This window comes from Xyrauchen texanus, chromosome 37 (genome assembly GCF_025860055.1).
Source record: "Xyrauchen texanus isolate HMW12.3.18 chromosome 37, RBS_HiC_50CHRs, whole genome shotgun sequence".
NCBI lineage: Eukaryota > Metazoa > Chordata > Actinopteri > Cypriniformes > Catostomidae > Xyrauchen > Xyrauchen texanus.
Window position 1 is genome coordinate 21,000,541 of NC_068312.1, and position 14,157 is coordinate 21,014,697.

Sequence of the window (14,157 nt, forward strand, 5' to 3'; positions counted from 1 at the left end):
TACCATGGTGAGGTCGCTGGTCATCCAAGAGGTCAAGATCCAGCATCAGGTCATCTTCATCCAGCTCCGAAGAGCCAAAATGATTCAAAACATCCTGTAAAGTAAAAAACCTTTATCATGCAAGGATCAAGGTCAAACACATACAGTAAGGGCCAAATGTCCACACTGAAAACCTTGATAAGTAAAACAAAAGGTGCTATAATGTTAAAAAAAAAAGGAAAAACAAAAAACATGAACCATTTAAGATTCTTCACTATTTATCAAATAAATACATTTGTGACATATAACTCCTTTATATGAGAGGTTAGGATTCCTTGCTTCTATTGAAGAAGAAAATTTTTAGATCATGAATCATCAGGTTAAGTCCATACCATATGATTAATGATAAGCAGGGCAAACAAAATACTAAGAAATTCTGAAATGTATGTAAAACTGAAAAATGTTATTTACAATCAAATTGTTATACTGATAATATAATTTGTAATGAAAAATAAAATGTGAATAAAATTAGACACATTTTCCATTTTCACAAGCGATCCCAAACTTTTGCACCCAGAATTATTTGCTAGGTAGTCAGACTCTAAAAGATAGCTATTTTGCTAATTTGTGACAATATTTAGTTAGATACTGCACCACTTTAAAACATTTATTTGCCAGGTACTGATGACTAATGACTTTCTTAAATTCAGCACAAACCTCCAGCTGTGTTTCAATGTCAGCTTGTTAAACAGAGATGACAAAAGAGGATTTAGTTTGATTCAAAGAGACCGCCTCCACAGCAACCTTTTTTCGCATCCAACTATAAGGTGTTAAAAATTCCACAGTGTGTTCAAGGAGCAGGATATGTGGATATCACTCAAACCAAATGTCTTTTGCAAGCCTTTTGCTGATGCTCTTCAAAGTGTCGTACTGCCATCTTGTGTGTAGTATGGAAAAAACAGCTTTTATGATTTAAAGGAACAGTTGACCAAAAAGCTAAAATTATATCATTTACTTACCGTTTTGTTGTTCCAAACCATCATGACTTTCTTTCTTCCATAGAACACAAAAAAAGATGGCAGGCCAATTCAGTTTCATTGCATCTTCTTTTCATAAAAAGAAAGTGAATGGTGACTTGAAGCTTACATTCTACAAAATTTATTTTGTATTTTTTTTACAGAAGAAATAAATAATTTTTGGGTTTGTAACACCGTATGGGTGAGCAGATAGTGACAGACTTTTCATTTTTGGGAGAGATATCCCTTTATACATTTTTGAGAAATATAAATAAAACAAGTTAGCCCATTCTCACACACAGGTTTGACAAAAAAATAAAAGCTAACAAAGACTCAGACGAGCTCTACTATGAGTTTTTAAGGATAATCTTATTTAAAAGTGCATGTAATGGACAAAACGGCAAAAGTGCAGCTTTTATGTCCCATTAAAATGGAAAAGTCCAGCTCTGCGGCTAATTAAGCAAGACAGAACTGGATAGTGCATCCGAACAGAAAAGTGCCTTGACTTTGACTTTGCAAGAAATTAAAGGGTCACTGGGCACCAAATTAAGACTTACAGGATGTGAAATGGTGTGGCCTTTTCCTCTGTGAAATATTACAATGCCAAATGACAAAATGAATATAATGTATCACTATTGTAATGAGCTTATTAAGCATGTATTGATGAAGGGCAAGATACCTGCTTAAACACCGTATTTATATATATTAAAAGAGGAACAGTATAATAAGTAATGACTCATAAACGTCCTTGTAAAACATAAAGGTCCAAACACAGGTAGTGTTTGCGCATAATTACGCTAATGTTCTTAATCAATCCGTTAACAATTAATAGTCACCGAAGTTATTATCATTAGCAGTTCCCATTTTGCATGTGACATTTAGGGACCGGAAAATCTGAAATCATTGGCACCACAATATTTAACTAGGGTGTACAGTAGCAACAAATAATGTGTTTACAACAAATAAAGGAGCTGCAGCCTTCATGAAATGTTGTAAAGACAACATTGTGGATATAAGTCTACTTTAGTGGATACAAATGGCCTCAAACAAAACTTTTGAGTATAATTCAAAAGATCCTATTCCTTGAACTTAGCAAACTTAAATGCTGCCAAGTACAGCAACTAGTTTATCTCTGGTGCTGAATATCTAAACTTATCCAGTCCATGCTGCTGAATCATAAAAGCCCTGGAGATAGTATATACAATTTACTGCTAAATGTAGCAGCAAGGGCAAATAGTGCATTTCTTTGTCTGCATGTACTGCAGCGGACTGCATTATGAATTTGACAAATAAATCTTTGAACTTAAACTCTGATTGTATTGTTTTTTGAGAGTGCCGTTTCTGATCAAGTGTGGGGTGTGCCATCAGGCAGATGCAACAACTTGTGCTGCCAAGAGAAAACTAGAATTATAAAGCTGTTCACTAGGGGCTTTAAGACATTAAAAGGCATGATTTTCAGTCAAGCTGCATTGAAAAAAATGTTCGTTGTAAAAAGCACTATTCAAATAATAGTAATGACATGACTACTAGAACTATACTGAAACTAAACACTAAAAACAGATATTTTCCAAAAATAAAAAATAAAGCTGAATTGTAATTTAAAACCAGCAAACAAAATTAAATAAAGATGAAAAAACAATAACATTTTCAAAACTATAGACAGTTGTAGATGACTAGACCTCAAAGAAAAATGAACTGTCAGTGCAAGAGATGATGGTCTTTTTTCTCGATCTTATTTCCAAGGGATTGAGGAGATGACGGAGAGCTGACATTTGGTGTGACTCATTCTCTACCTCTCGACGTTACGAATAATTTTTCTGATCTTTTCATGTCAACATCGAGAGAAAACATACTTTACTCATTAAATGAGGTATCCTGTGGCCCTTGTCAAAAAGGTTAAAACTGTTCAGTCGCAATGTAAACAACTTTTCCTCTTTTGGTATTTCAGTAATCGCTTGAAACGCATCCATGTGAGAAAATAAACATATAGAAGCACTCTATTTCAGGAACAAAAATAACAGGTTAACACATTTGTAGGATATGTAAGGATCCACCCTCAGACATGAGACATTTAGAAGCAATCTGCGCTGCTTACAGAAGCCAAATAAGATTGAGAAAACATATTTGCACAATTCTACATCACAAAAGGCAAAATTTTAATCAAAATGCAGGTATTTAAATTGAGATCAGATCTCTTAGACTATGATCTGTCCAGTGACAGATGAAACATTCTGATATTCAGAGAAAGAGAAAAGAAAAAAAAAAGAAAAAAAGTGAGAAATTATTTTGCAATCCACATTTGGTGGGACAATCAAAAAAACTTTGAAGCCATTTTAATTAGGTCCACCATTGATGTAGAAACTGAGTTTGGGCTTTGTATGGCAAAATTGGGTTATTTTTTAGAAAAAGTGTTGAGATGACAAGGAAATGGTGGAAAGAAAATAGGAGAGTGGGATATGGATTTGACGAGTACCATATTCTAACCTATGTCTCTATCAGTATTGCTGGATTGTTCTGGTTTTAAATCATGCAATGAACCTGCAGAGACAATTTCGATTAAACAATCAAAATAACATTAACGAATCATTTCAAATAATGCCTCATTTGAAGTCTAGACGAAATGCTGGGCCACCACAACCTTTTGAGCAAAGCATAACTTGATTCAATAAGAAGGCTCCCTCATAATTGAAACACAAGGGCTTTAGGCACATAAAGCTAACCAACACTGGCTTCTGACAAATGTTTCATTCAACAGCAAGTCCAAAGCCTCCTGCTCAAACAATACGAAGGTTGATTGCAAACAAAAAACAATTAAGGCTCTATCAAACCAATAACATATTGATGCAAATTGAGCTACAGAAGGCAAAGCCAATTTTCAATACATTCTTAGGTGACTCACAAGTATGTTGGCCAAAGATTACAGAAATGGGAAATTAATGTAGATACTCAAATTTTGAGGAATACCCAAACCAGCAAATGGCATACTTTCCTTTAGAAAACACGACTACAAATTGTAACTTTGACAATTGAACACTTCCCTTTTCCTGCGGTCTGTTTAAAAAGATCGTACAGCAGTGGAGAAATAAATGAAAACGCACGTAGAAAAATTTTAGTGTCCGTCATGGTCTGGGGCGGTGTCAAAGAATCATCGGACAGAGCTTGTTTTCATCACAGGCAATCTCAACACTGTGCGTTGATTTCATGCAAGACAGGAATGTCAGTGTTCTGCCATGTCCAGCGAAGAGCCCAGATCTCAATCCCATTGAGCATGTCTGGGACATGTTGGATTGGAGAGTGAGGGCTATGGCCATTCCCCCCAGAAATGTCCAGGAACTTGCAAGTGCCTTGGTGGAGATACTGACTGTTACTTTTTTTTTTTTAAGGGAAACATTCCATTTCTGTTAGTCACATGTCGGTGAAACTTCTGTTTATGTCTTAGTCGTTTAATCTTTTTATGTTCATTCAAATATTTACACACGTTAAGTTTGCTGAAAATAAAAGCAGTTGAAAGTGAGAGGACATTTATTTTTTATTTACACACACTAAAAGTCATTAAAATAAAAAAATTTAACCACTCCACAGATTTAATATTAGCAGTTAAACTTATTATATAATATTAATACTAAACTTTAGATTTAGAGTAATTTCCATTACTTTTCCATGCTGGAAAAATCACAAGACTGGAATACATGTTTGCCACGACCTTTGGAAATTAATGATAAATAAGTGCCTTCAGTAAATCTGTCTGTTACTTCATCAAATTTGTGATATGGCTGCTGGTTCACAAACGTAATTTGACAACAATTAATTGTTTGCAAATTTTTAGAGATGGACGATGGCTCGACAAATGTTGCTATTTGTGTGATCTCATATCCAGGATTGTGCTTGCAAATGATTGTCCATGCTAAAGCTGCCCTCTCTCTGAACCATAGACGACAGCATGATTGCACTGCATATTAAGCAAATTTGATCAAGGAGAAGAGGATTTTCCTTAAAAAAACTGTTTCATCCTGAAATTAGAATGTGGGCTCACATATCTCATCTGTATCTGGCACAGCATCAAACTGGATCAACAACATACCAACAACTGGATCTTGACAAATCTACAACAGGCCAAGTGTCACCCAAAACATTCTGCAGCACGAGTTCCTTATGATTTCCGATTCCTGTTGATAAGCCCTCGATAAGACATGCTGCCTTTAGGAAATAGGTTCTTCCGAGAACAACTGCCAAACAGGATAATGTAAGTGGAAATCCCCAATCAGCCTACAGTTATGGCAAACCTCACTCACAGATTTTGCACGGCACATGATCTGATGATAAATTAGCAGTGGCACCTTTGCAAGCATTAAAGAACAATAACACAGGATGAGGAGGTTTCCTTTGCTTGTGGAAAACAAGTGCAATTAATTTGCCCTCAAGCTGCGGGCTACATTATTCAGAAACAAAAGAAATGCTTTAAATCTTGTTGGAAGCTAGCCAAAATATGTGCATTTTGTTTCACATTATGGATTGAACCAAAAACAAAATTCCTTTAGTCAACATGAAATCAAAATGAATCCTATTTAATTTCTTTATACACATTCCTGGGGGCTGATGCATCTACCTTTTTCCTACGTCCCGTGATGCTTGGTGTGAAATGACGGCGTTACTTCCGTTGTCATGTAAGCACAGCTGTTGTTGCAGTGTTCGTCCATTCATTCTTTCATTGTCTTGTTAGGATTTTTAGGAGAGCTTGTAGGATTTCATGGAGGACATACATCAATCACTCAGTGTGTTACTGAATGATAATAAACTGCAAAAAAGTCATAAAGAAAAAGAAAGTACGGAAAAAAACTGGCACAATGTTTCTCCCAGATGCAGTTGAGATTTAATCTAAGCACAAACACAACATTTCGAGCAAGATTATCAGTTGTTTCTGTGGAGTACCTGTGTTAGTTCAGCTTCAGATGTGTGTACTTGTCATTTTCTCACCCTGCACGTTCCAGACACACTGAGGAAGAACTGTGAAGTAGGGATGGGCAGATCGATACTAAAGTATCGCTACTTCAGATACTGATGTGGAATCAAGAATATCAATTTTGACATAAAAATATAGATTCTGAAGTTTTAAAAAGTGATATTATTATTTAGATGATATGAATATTAATGCATCTCATAAGCTTTGATGTGGAAAAAAAATATTATATGCGAATAGTTTCATGGCACCGAAATTTTTTTTCCTTCTACTCATCTTGATGCGCAAAAATGCTAAAATACACTAGCAGTCAGACAGCGCTCACCCTTTCAGTCACAGCGCTCGTTCAAATAGGGAGCAGTGCTTTTCTGAGGTTTCCTGAGTTTTCCAGAAAAACAGCATCTGGAGTTCTTCACACCAAATAATGACAAACCTAGATGTGACATGTATTATAATGGGCTTGTGTGACAATTTTTACAGGTTTATTTAAATTCAGAGTTGTTAAAACAATGATAATGATCTTTAATCCTCGTTAATAAATGATATCCTTATGAAAACTTTCCATGGATTTACTGTAGTAATATTGTATTAACCACAACTAGTAACCACAACTGTAGTAACCATATGGTAACCACATTTTTATACAATTAACCATGGTTATACTGCAGCATTACTGTAGTATCCATATGGTAACTTGCTTTTAGTAATAGTAACCATATAATAATATCTATGTTTAATTTTGAGGTTTATATGTTGCTTATACTAATTACAGTTTAACGGGTAAACAAAGCAGCTTTTGTGCCAGAAAACACAAAGCAGCCAGAAAACAAAAGATAAGCTTGCACACTGCATTTTATTTATATAAAAAGGGAGCATAAAAGTAATCCATATGACTGCAGTGGTTAAATCCATTTGTTCAGACACAATATTATAGGTGTGGGTGGGAAACAGATGAATATTTAAGTCATTTTTTGTCACAAATTCTTCTCCCTGCCCATTAGGGGGTGACATGCAAGATAGATGTGAATCACCAAAAACAGAAGGAGAATGATAAAGTGAAAGTGGAAATTGATTGAGCATAGAGGAGAATTTACTCAAGGACTTAAATATTGATCTGTTATCACCCGCACCTATCAAATCACCTTAGAATATATGGATTTAACCACCAGAGTCATCTGGATTACTTTTATTTTGCCCACTGTAGGATTTGGACCAATCAGAACACAATTATTCATTATTTAAAGAATAAGCCAACAGATGTCTCAAGACTGTAACAAGCAAAGGTCCAAGTAGGCCCAAGCCGACTCTGTTATGTCTGCTCTCCCACTGATCATTATCAAGCCTTTACACTGTCTTTACAAGGTCCAGCAACTAGTGGACATCAGTGACATTCCAAGTGGGGGAGGTTAGCTGCATGCCAGAGCAATCTTTCCCCCATAAAAAATGGAATCAAAGTCTAGAACAAAAGACTTTTCTTCATAAATTATAGACAAACTGTCTATAAATTCACATGTATATCCCAGGAGACTGTGTATAGGATCATTACTGTCTTATAAAGTGTTTTTGTACTGTATACTGTTTTATGCATGACTTATGACACGACTACAAGCTAATGTAAAATTATTTAGTATCATGTTTCCTACCAAATTAATGACACCCTGCAATGGTATATATAATTCTGACAGCATTCATTGTATGCTTGCTATATTAATCAGAGCATAAAGGGGCTTAAACTAACCCCAATCATGCAAATGAGTCAGCTTCCAAACAAAGGACCATTTCCCGCTTGGAAATTGCACCTTTCTCATTGGTTAAGCCAGACTCGAGAGCAGGGACCTCCAGAAGAAGTTAAAAGACATGTCCCGCCTCTTACTCACTCTCTTTCCTCTGACTATATCTTCCCTCTGCTGCTGGTCTTATTGTCAATAAGCCATGAAAATAATATTACTCCAATAAGAGAATTAATCATAATTCTCTTATCAAAGCTAATTCCCTACAGTAGAAATTATGAGCTGATACAACGAGATGTTGTATTAAGATATTAATGGTGGAGAATTTTATTCACACAAATAATTAAGTTATTTGTCATTTATATTAATTATAACGGTTGACAAACGTGACCGATTCCATTATAAATTTCCTTACATAGTAATGTAGAAATAGGACAGTTTAATTCCTAGCTCACACATGCTGTTTCCCTTACAAATAATGGTAATGTACACAACACTTTAACCCATGCAGTGTACATTTATCATACCAAATTCGCTACATATATTAGCGTGAGAATATGGGCACTTTAACTGATTACTGTTTATTTGTGCAACATTCATATGCATCAATGAAACTGTTTTCATTAGTGTTGACCAAGATCACAAATCACTGGTGTTGGTTGCTATGGTGATGAAAGTTCACGGGAAGTCCTGCGCATGTGCAACCTCCCAACGCCATATTGTAAACACAGTACAGCTATTAGCATAACACAACACCGTTAAACTAACCAGTTATCGAGCTTTCATTGAAACCCCTAAATACGCTACCCCACGTTTGATTTTGGAGCTTCAAAATGTTGGCACACATTAATTTATATTGTATGGAGATTGTTTTCAGCAGAAGAAAGAAAGTCATACACATCTGGGATGGTATGAGCAAAATATTAGAGAATTTTTGGGTGAACTGACCCTTTAATCACTATTGTTTCTAGAATTTTTGTATTTTTTTTTAAAATACAACAAACTTTTTTTTTTTTTTTAATAACTTTAGGTTAGGTTAGGTTTAGGTTTATACTTAACACGACTATCCTGTTCAGCCAATATCACAAAGCCTTCTTATTTTGCAGCCCCATCAAACTACCTGGTTCCATTCTGGTGTGTAATGCCCACTAATGCTGATCCAGTCAATTCCCAAAGTATAAAATAAATTCCCACCCAACATTTTTATTAAATTTTTTACTTGGAAATACACCACATAACGGCAGTAAAATGGGTTGTGAATGTGGTTTCCTGCTGACTTTAAGGGTTGGGATCACACAGTACTTTAAATTTCATTCAAGCTTAATTCATTCTAATTCATTCATGAGCCCTACAATATCTTTGATACTGTATTTATTTGAAGTGGTAACAAAATAACTTCTACAGCAACTACAATAACTTGATAAACTCTATAGGACATGAAAAAAATGTAGGACCTACTGTACATATATTTCTTCATGTCCTCTGGAATTTACCAAGTGTGAATGAGAGAGAGCTATAGGGTGAGAGAGAGCTATACTTAAGTTCAAGCAATGGAACTTTCTGCAGATGGAAAGAGACCACTGAGCCCTGCTGAACTGCTGGGTAAAATGGTGTGAGAGGATTTGTCTTTTTAATTAAGCACTGTGATTATATCGCTGGGTGGCAATATAATCCATCAGTGGATGCAGTGAAAGAATAAAATAAGTCTACACCAGACGTTTTCAAAGACAGCCGCTTACATGGATGAAAACCTTCGCAACCATGTCAGATTTATTTAAATGTGAATTTGATGAACATCTCATATAAAATGTATATCGGATTAAATGTTGAAAAAAATCTAGTGTCATGCAAGGTTAGAAGCTGATTTCAGTGTGACCACTCATTGCCTCTGTAGACATGCTGGAACCCAGCAAGACTTCGCATTTCATTTTTGACCAGATCCACCTTAAAGTGATAGTTCACCCAAAAATGAAAATTCTCTCATTATATACTCACTCTCATGATATCCCAGGTGTATATGACTTTCTTTACCAGAACACATTTGAAGAAAAATATCTTAGCTCAGTAGGTTCTTAAAATAGATGGAGATTTCTCTTTTGAAGCTCCAAATATCAGACAGCGAGTATAAACGTCATCCATCCGACTCTAGCTGTTAAATGAATATCTTCTAAAGCGACACGATAGCTATTGGTGCAAAAAATATAAATATTTATGTACTTTTTTAACTCTAAATCATGCATTAGTTCTGCAGCAGTACGCATGTGATGTAATTGCATTGGCATTTGAAATACGTGAGAACTGATGCACAGGCGCCAGAGCGGTAAGAGCAGTACTGTTTACTAGTGAGAAGGAGAAATACAGTACAGTAGCTTGGTTGGTTTAGATCTGTATTTATTGGTTTCTTTACTCACAATGGCGTGTTTGTGTGCTTATCCTCTCAACCGTGTGGAGAACATGAGATTACGTCTCCAATGTGAAGACGTCACACGAAACTGCTTGAACTCCACCCTCTCTTGACATACAATATGAGTGACGGTTTTTAGTTTAAAAGTACTTCACACTAAAAGTGATCTTATCACTTTAGAAGACTGCTAAACTGCTGGAGTCATACCGATGACATTTATGCTGACTGTGATTTTTGAAGCTTTAAAAGAGAAATCTCCATTCACTTGCATTTGAATGACTTACTGAGCTGAAAGAAAGTCATACACACCTGAGACATCATGAGGGTGAGTAAAAAATGAGATAGTTCACCTAAAAATGAAAATTATCTCTTTAAACACAGCAGGTTGGTCTATTGATCAGATGAGTTCAAAGGATTGTTTCACCCAAAAATTTTAATTGTTTAATTTTCTCACCCTTATATCGTTCCTTTCTACAGACTTTTTTCTGTAGGACACAAAAGGAGATGTTAGAGACTGACAGCCTTAGTCACTATACACTTTTATTGAATGAAAAAAACAAATTTAATGGCGACTAAGGCTGTTAGTCCCTAGCGTTCTGTCTAGCATCAGAGTAAGCAAAAATAACAACATTTTCATTTTGAGGTGAACTATGGTTTATAGTCTATAGGTTCAATATTCTTACCAGACTACACAGTTTGGAAGATGAGGAACTGGTTCTCTGTTTGGATAAATTGTTGCCCTCCATGCAGTGAGGATCCCTGAGGCTGAGGTGAAGTCTGGGTCCTCCTGCACCTTCAGAGGCCGACCGTAGACGTCTCTCCATACGCATCACCTCATGGTACGGGCTTACGCTGCTGCACATGGACACTGGGAAGAATTCACCACAGACTGATTATGGACATGCCAACAGTTTATCAACAGAAACTATGTTATACATTACTATACATCTAATGTATGTTACACATTCAAATGCATATTTAATTGCATCACATAATTACATTTAAATTAGGTATCAACTGTAATGTAAATGCATTGAATTATTTAGTCAATTAATTCAAATGTACAGTTACAGTTGTTGTGATTTACTGCTATACATATATAGCTTATTGTGTCCTATGTCAGCTTTAATGTGTATCAAATGATGGAGGAACCTCACTACCTTTTGTTCATTGCACATAAACTTGTGTATAATGCAACCAGAACTGTTTCAGGGTGAAAATAAACTCTTAAAACAGACTTATTCATCCAGTTATACACCTGATACATGTCTCTTCTCAATCTGACTTATAGACTATAGGTATTTCTCTGACTTGTGAATCAGACATTTTAATAATAAGTAGACCTATTTTCTGATTTACATAAAATACATACTGTATTATTAATAAAATAAATGCATAATATTCAAAATATCATTGTCTTGTCTCTTTATTGTTCATATTATTATCTATTTCCAATCAACATCATCATTAATGTAGCAGTGACGTCACCTCTTTGAGGATCTGTTATTTCTTTGTGTGCATTTTGTCAACTTTATATACCACTGAAATTCAACTTAAGGTAGTTGACCCAAAATGAAAATTCTGTTAACACTTACTCAACTTTATGTTTTAGCTGACCCATATGATTTTCTTTCATCTGTGGAACTCAAAAGATGATGTTAGGCAAAACTCTCAGTCACCATTCACCTTCATTGTATGGACAACAGAATGCATGAAATTGAATAGTGACTGGGACTAACAATCAGCCTAAAATCTCCTTTCGTGTTTCACAGAAGAGAGAAATTCCTATGGTCTTGGAGTAACATCTTCATTGCATGTCAACTGACTGAAGATAAGGGCTATAAAGTAGGTTGTACACTAAAATAATCATTCCATCTGAATAAAACTATAGGAGGTAAGAATTGATGAAAGTAGTACCTTGTGAGATTTAGGTAAGATTATTGTAAACTTTTAGATGTTTTATATTACTAGTCCCCTCCTTTCCCCAACTAGGGAGCACCAAGATTTTTTAAATTCTCAAAAGTAGTGCCTTGACTGAAAAAAGGTTGGGAAACACTGGCCTTGATTAACTCTTGCGGATTCCTTCAGATCACTGCTGGTCGGTTGACATGGAGTTTTTTTTAATGCTGCAGATGCATTTTTTTTATGTCGGCCAAACCTCTCACCACAATATATAATTTTGCAAAAAAAAATGGAGGACCAAACGAAGAAATTTGTATAAAGGAGATAACACCCTACCCCCACCAAGACAATGAATGAATTATAAAGCAGTTCTACATAGTACGAAAGGACAATGCCGCAGAAAAGAGTGAGATATTATAATTACTTTTGATTAAAATACACAGTATATAATTCTTAACAGGTCAAAAATATATGTAATGCTTAAAATATCCATAGTTAGAGCCATCAAATATGGCCTACATAATTAGTTAATGATGACAGAATTTCACTTTGGATGAACTACCCCTTTAATGATAAAGTTATTATAAAGTGTTACAGAAAAGAGCATGCTTTTGAATGGCAACAAGGCCCACAAGATGTGAACTGGGAATGTAGTTTCATGGAAAACAATATTCAAATACAGTGGTAAAATAAATATGGAAACCACCTTGCTGCAGGGTGTACTCAGTGCTTTATTTTATTGGCTGATGAACAATCGTTTACAGTAACTTCCAGTCTCAGCCGGACTTTAAATTAGGCTGTAGGTCAAAAGCTGAAGGAAATAAAATGTGGCAAAGATGCTATGTACACAAAGACAGTATCTTAGAAATGTTACACCTTGGGCACAACCTAAAAATCATCCACTGCATGAGATTTACATACATTTAAAAAAGAAAAAAAAAAAAGAAAAACATTGCCTGTCTCTTAAACTATTCTCAAATGCTAAATAACTTCAGTGGTGCCTCATAGGCCTACTTTGGTTCCAGTGTATTGCTCATAAATACTTGGAAGCGAAGACCCAACTGAGATAACTTTTTATAAAAAGGTGTAAAGATTACACTGATTTTCCATAAAAACCCAAAACCTTCAAAGTCACAAGAAATAATGCTTAGAATGATACAAAGTACTGATCACTAGAAAAATAGCCAAAAGAGAACAATATGCAAAACCCACACAAGCTAAAGATTCTAGCAAATTTGAACTAGGCCAAATGATCTGGCCTATGGCCTCTGCTTGTGAAGCCCAAATTGTTAATAATATAAATATGTTGCAAACATGAATAATGAGAACAATTAATTTGACTTGCATCTTAAAAGTTAGAGGAGCATTCAGACACCTTCATCCTCTTTTTGGAGATAAGCAGGCCATTTCTGACATAAAAGACCTCAAAGTGTACTTGTTTATTTAAATATTAAAGGGATAGTTCACCCAAAAATGAAAATGCTCTCATTATTTACTCACCCTCATTCAGCAGATGTGTATGATATTCCTTCTTCAGCAGAACACCAACAAAGACTCAAGAAGAACATCTTAACTCTGTAGGTCCATACAATGCAAGTGGATGGTGATCAGCTCTTTAAAAGTTCCAAAAAGCACAGACAGCCATAGTAAAAGTAATTCTGTAAATAAACTGAGCTGCACTTTCAGTTGCATTGTGTCAGTTCTCGTGTGAACATGCCAACACGCTTACGTTGACGCAAGAGGCTGCGTTAACTGGGTCCCCTCATAGATGCACATTGGAAGGACTTGATCTGTTTCTTACCCAAAAGCAAGTAGACCATTTTAGAAGACATTAATTTAACCACTGGAGTCATATGGATTACTTTTACTATGAACATCTGTGTTTTTTGGAACTTAAAGCCCCGTACACACATGCAGCGACTTCCGGTGACACAAGTGGCAGCGATATCTGGTGACTAGATGTGGGCATGGCAAGCGACACAACAAGGTTGAGAAAAGTTTAACTTTATTAAAATAATTAGTGGCTTTTGGGAGGGACAACCAATAGGAGAGACGATGGTGTCAGTGGAGCTCATGGCAACCATTTCCTTTGAGATAATAGAGTCAAGTGCAGGCTAGATTTATCTGGAACCACATGCATGGATATAATATAAACAATACATAGAAAAT

At 35.5% G+C, this 14,157-nt stretch overlaps 1 protein-coding gene across 1 annotated transcript in view; it reads right to left on the reverse strand.

Annotated features, from left to right (window-relative positions):
- Nucleotides 1-14,157, reverse strand: part of LOC127630441 (serine-rich coiled-coil domain-containing protein 1-like) — a 118,490-nt gene that overhangs the window by 99,300 nt on the left and 5,033 nt on the right. Inside the window, exons 3-4 of the mRNA XM_052107960.1 lie at nt 10,770-10,954; nt 4-94 (exon numbers count right to left, since the gene is read on the reverse strand). Of these exons, the coding sequence (XP_051963920.1) occupies nt 4-94; nt 10,770-10,954 (276 nt within the window). The remainder of the gene's footprint in view (nt 1-3; nt 95-10,769; nt 10,955-14,157) is intronic.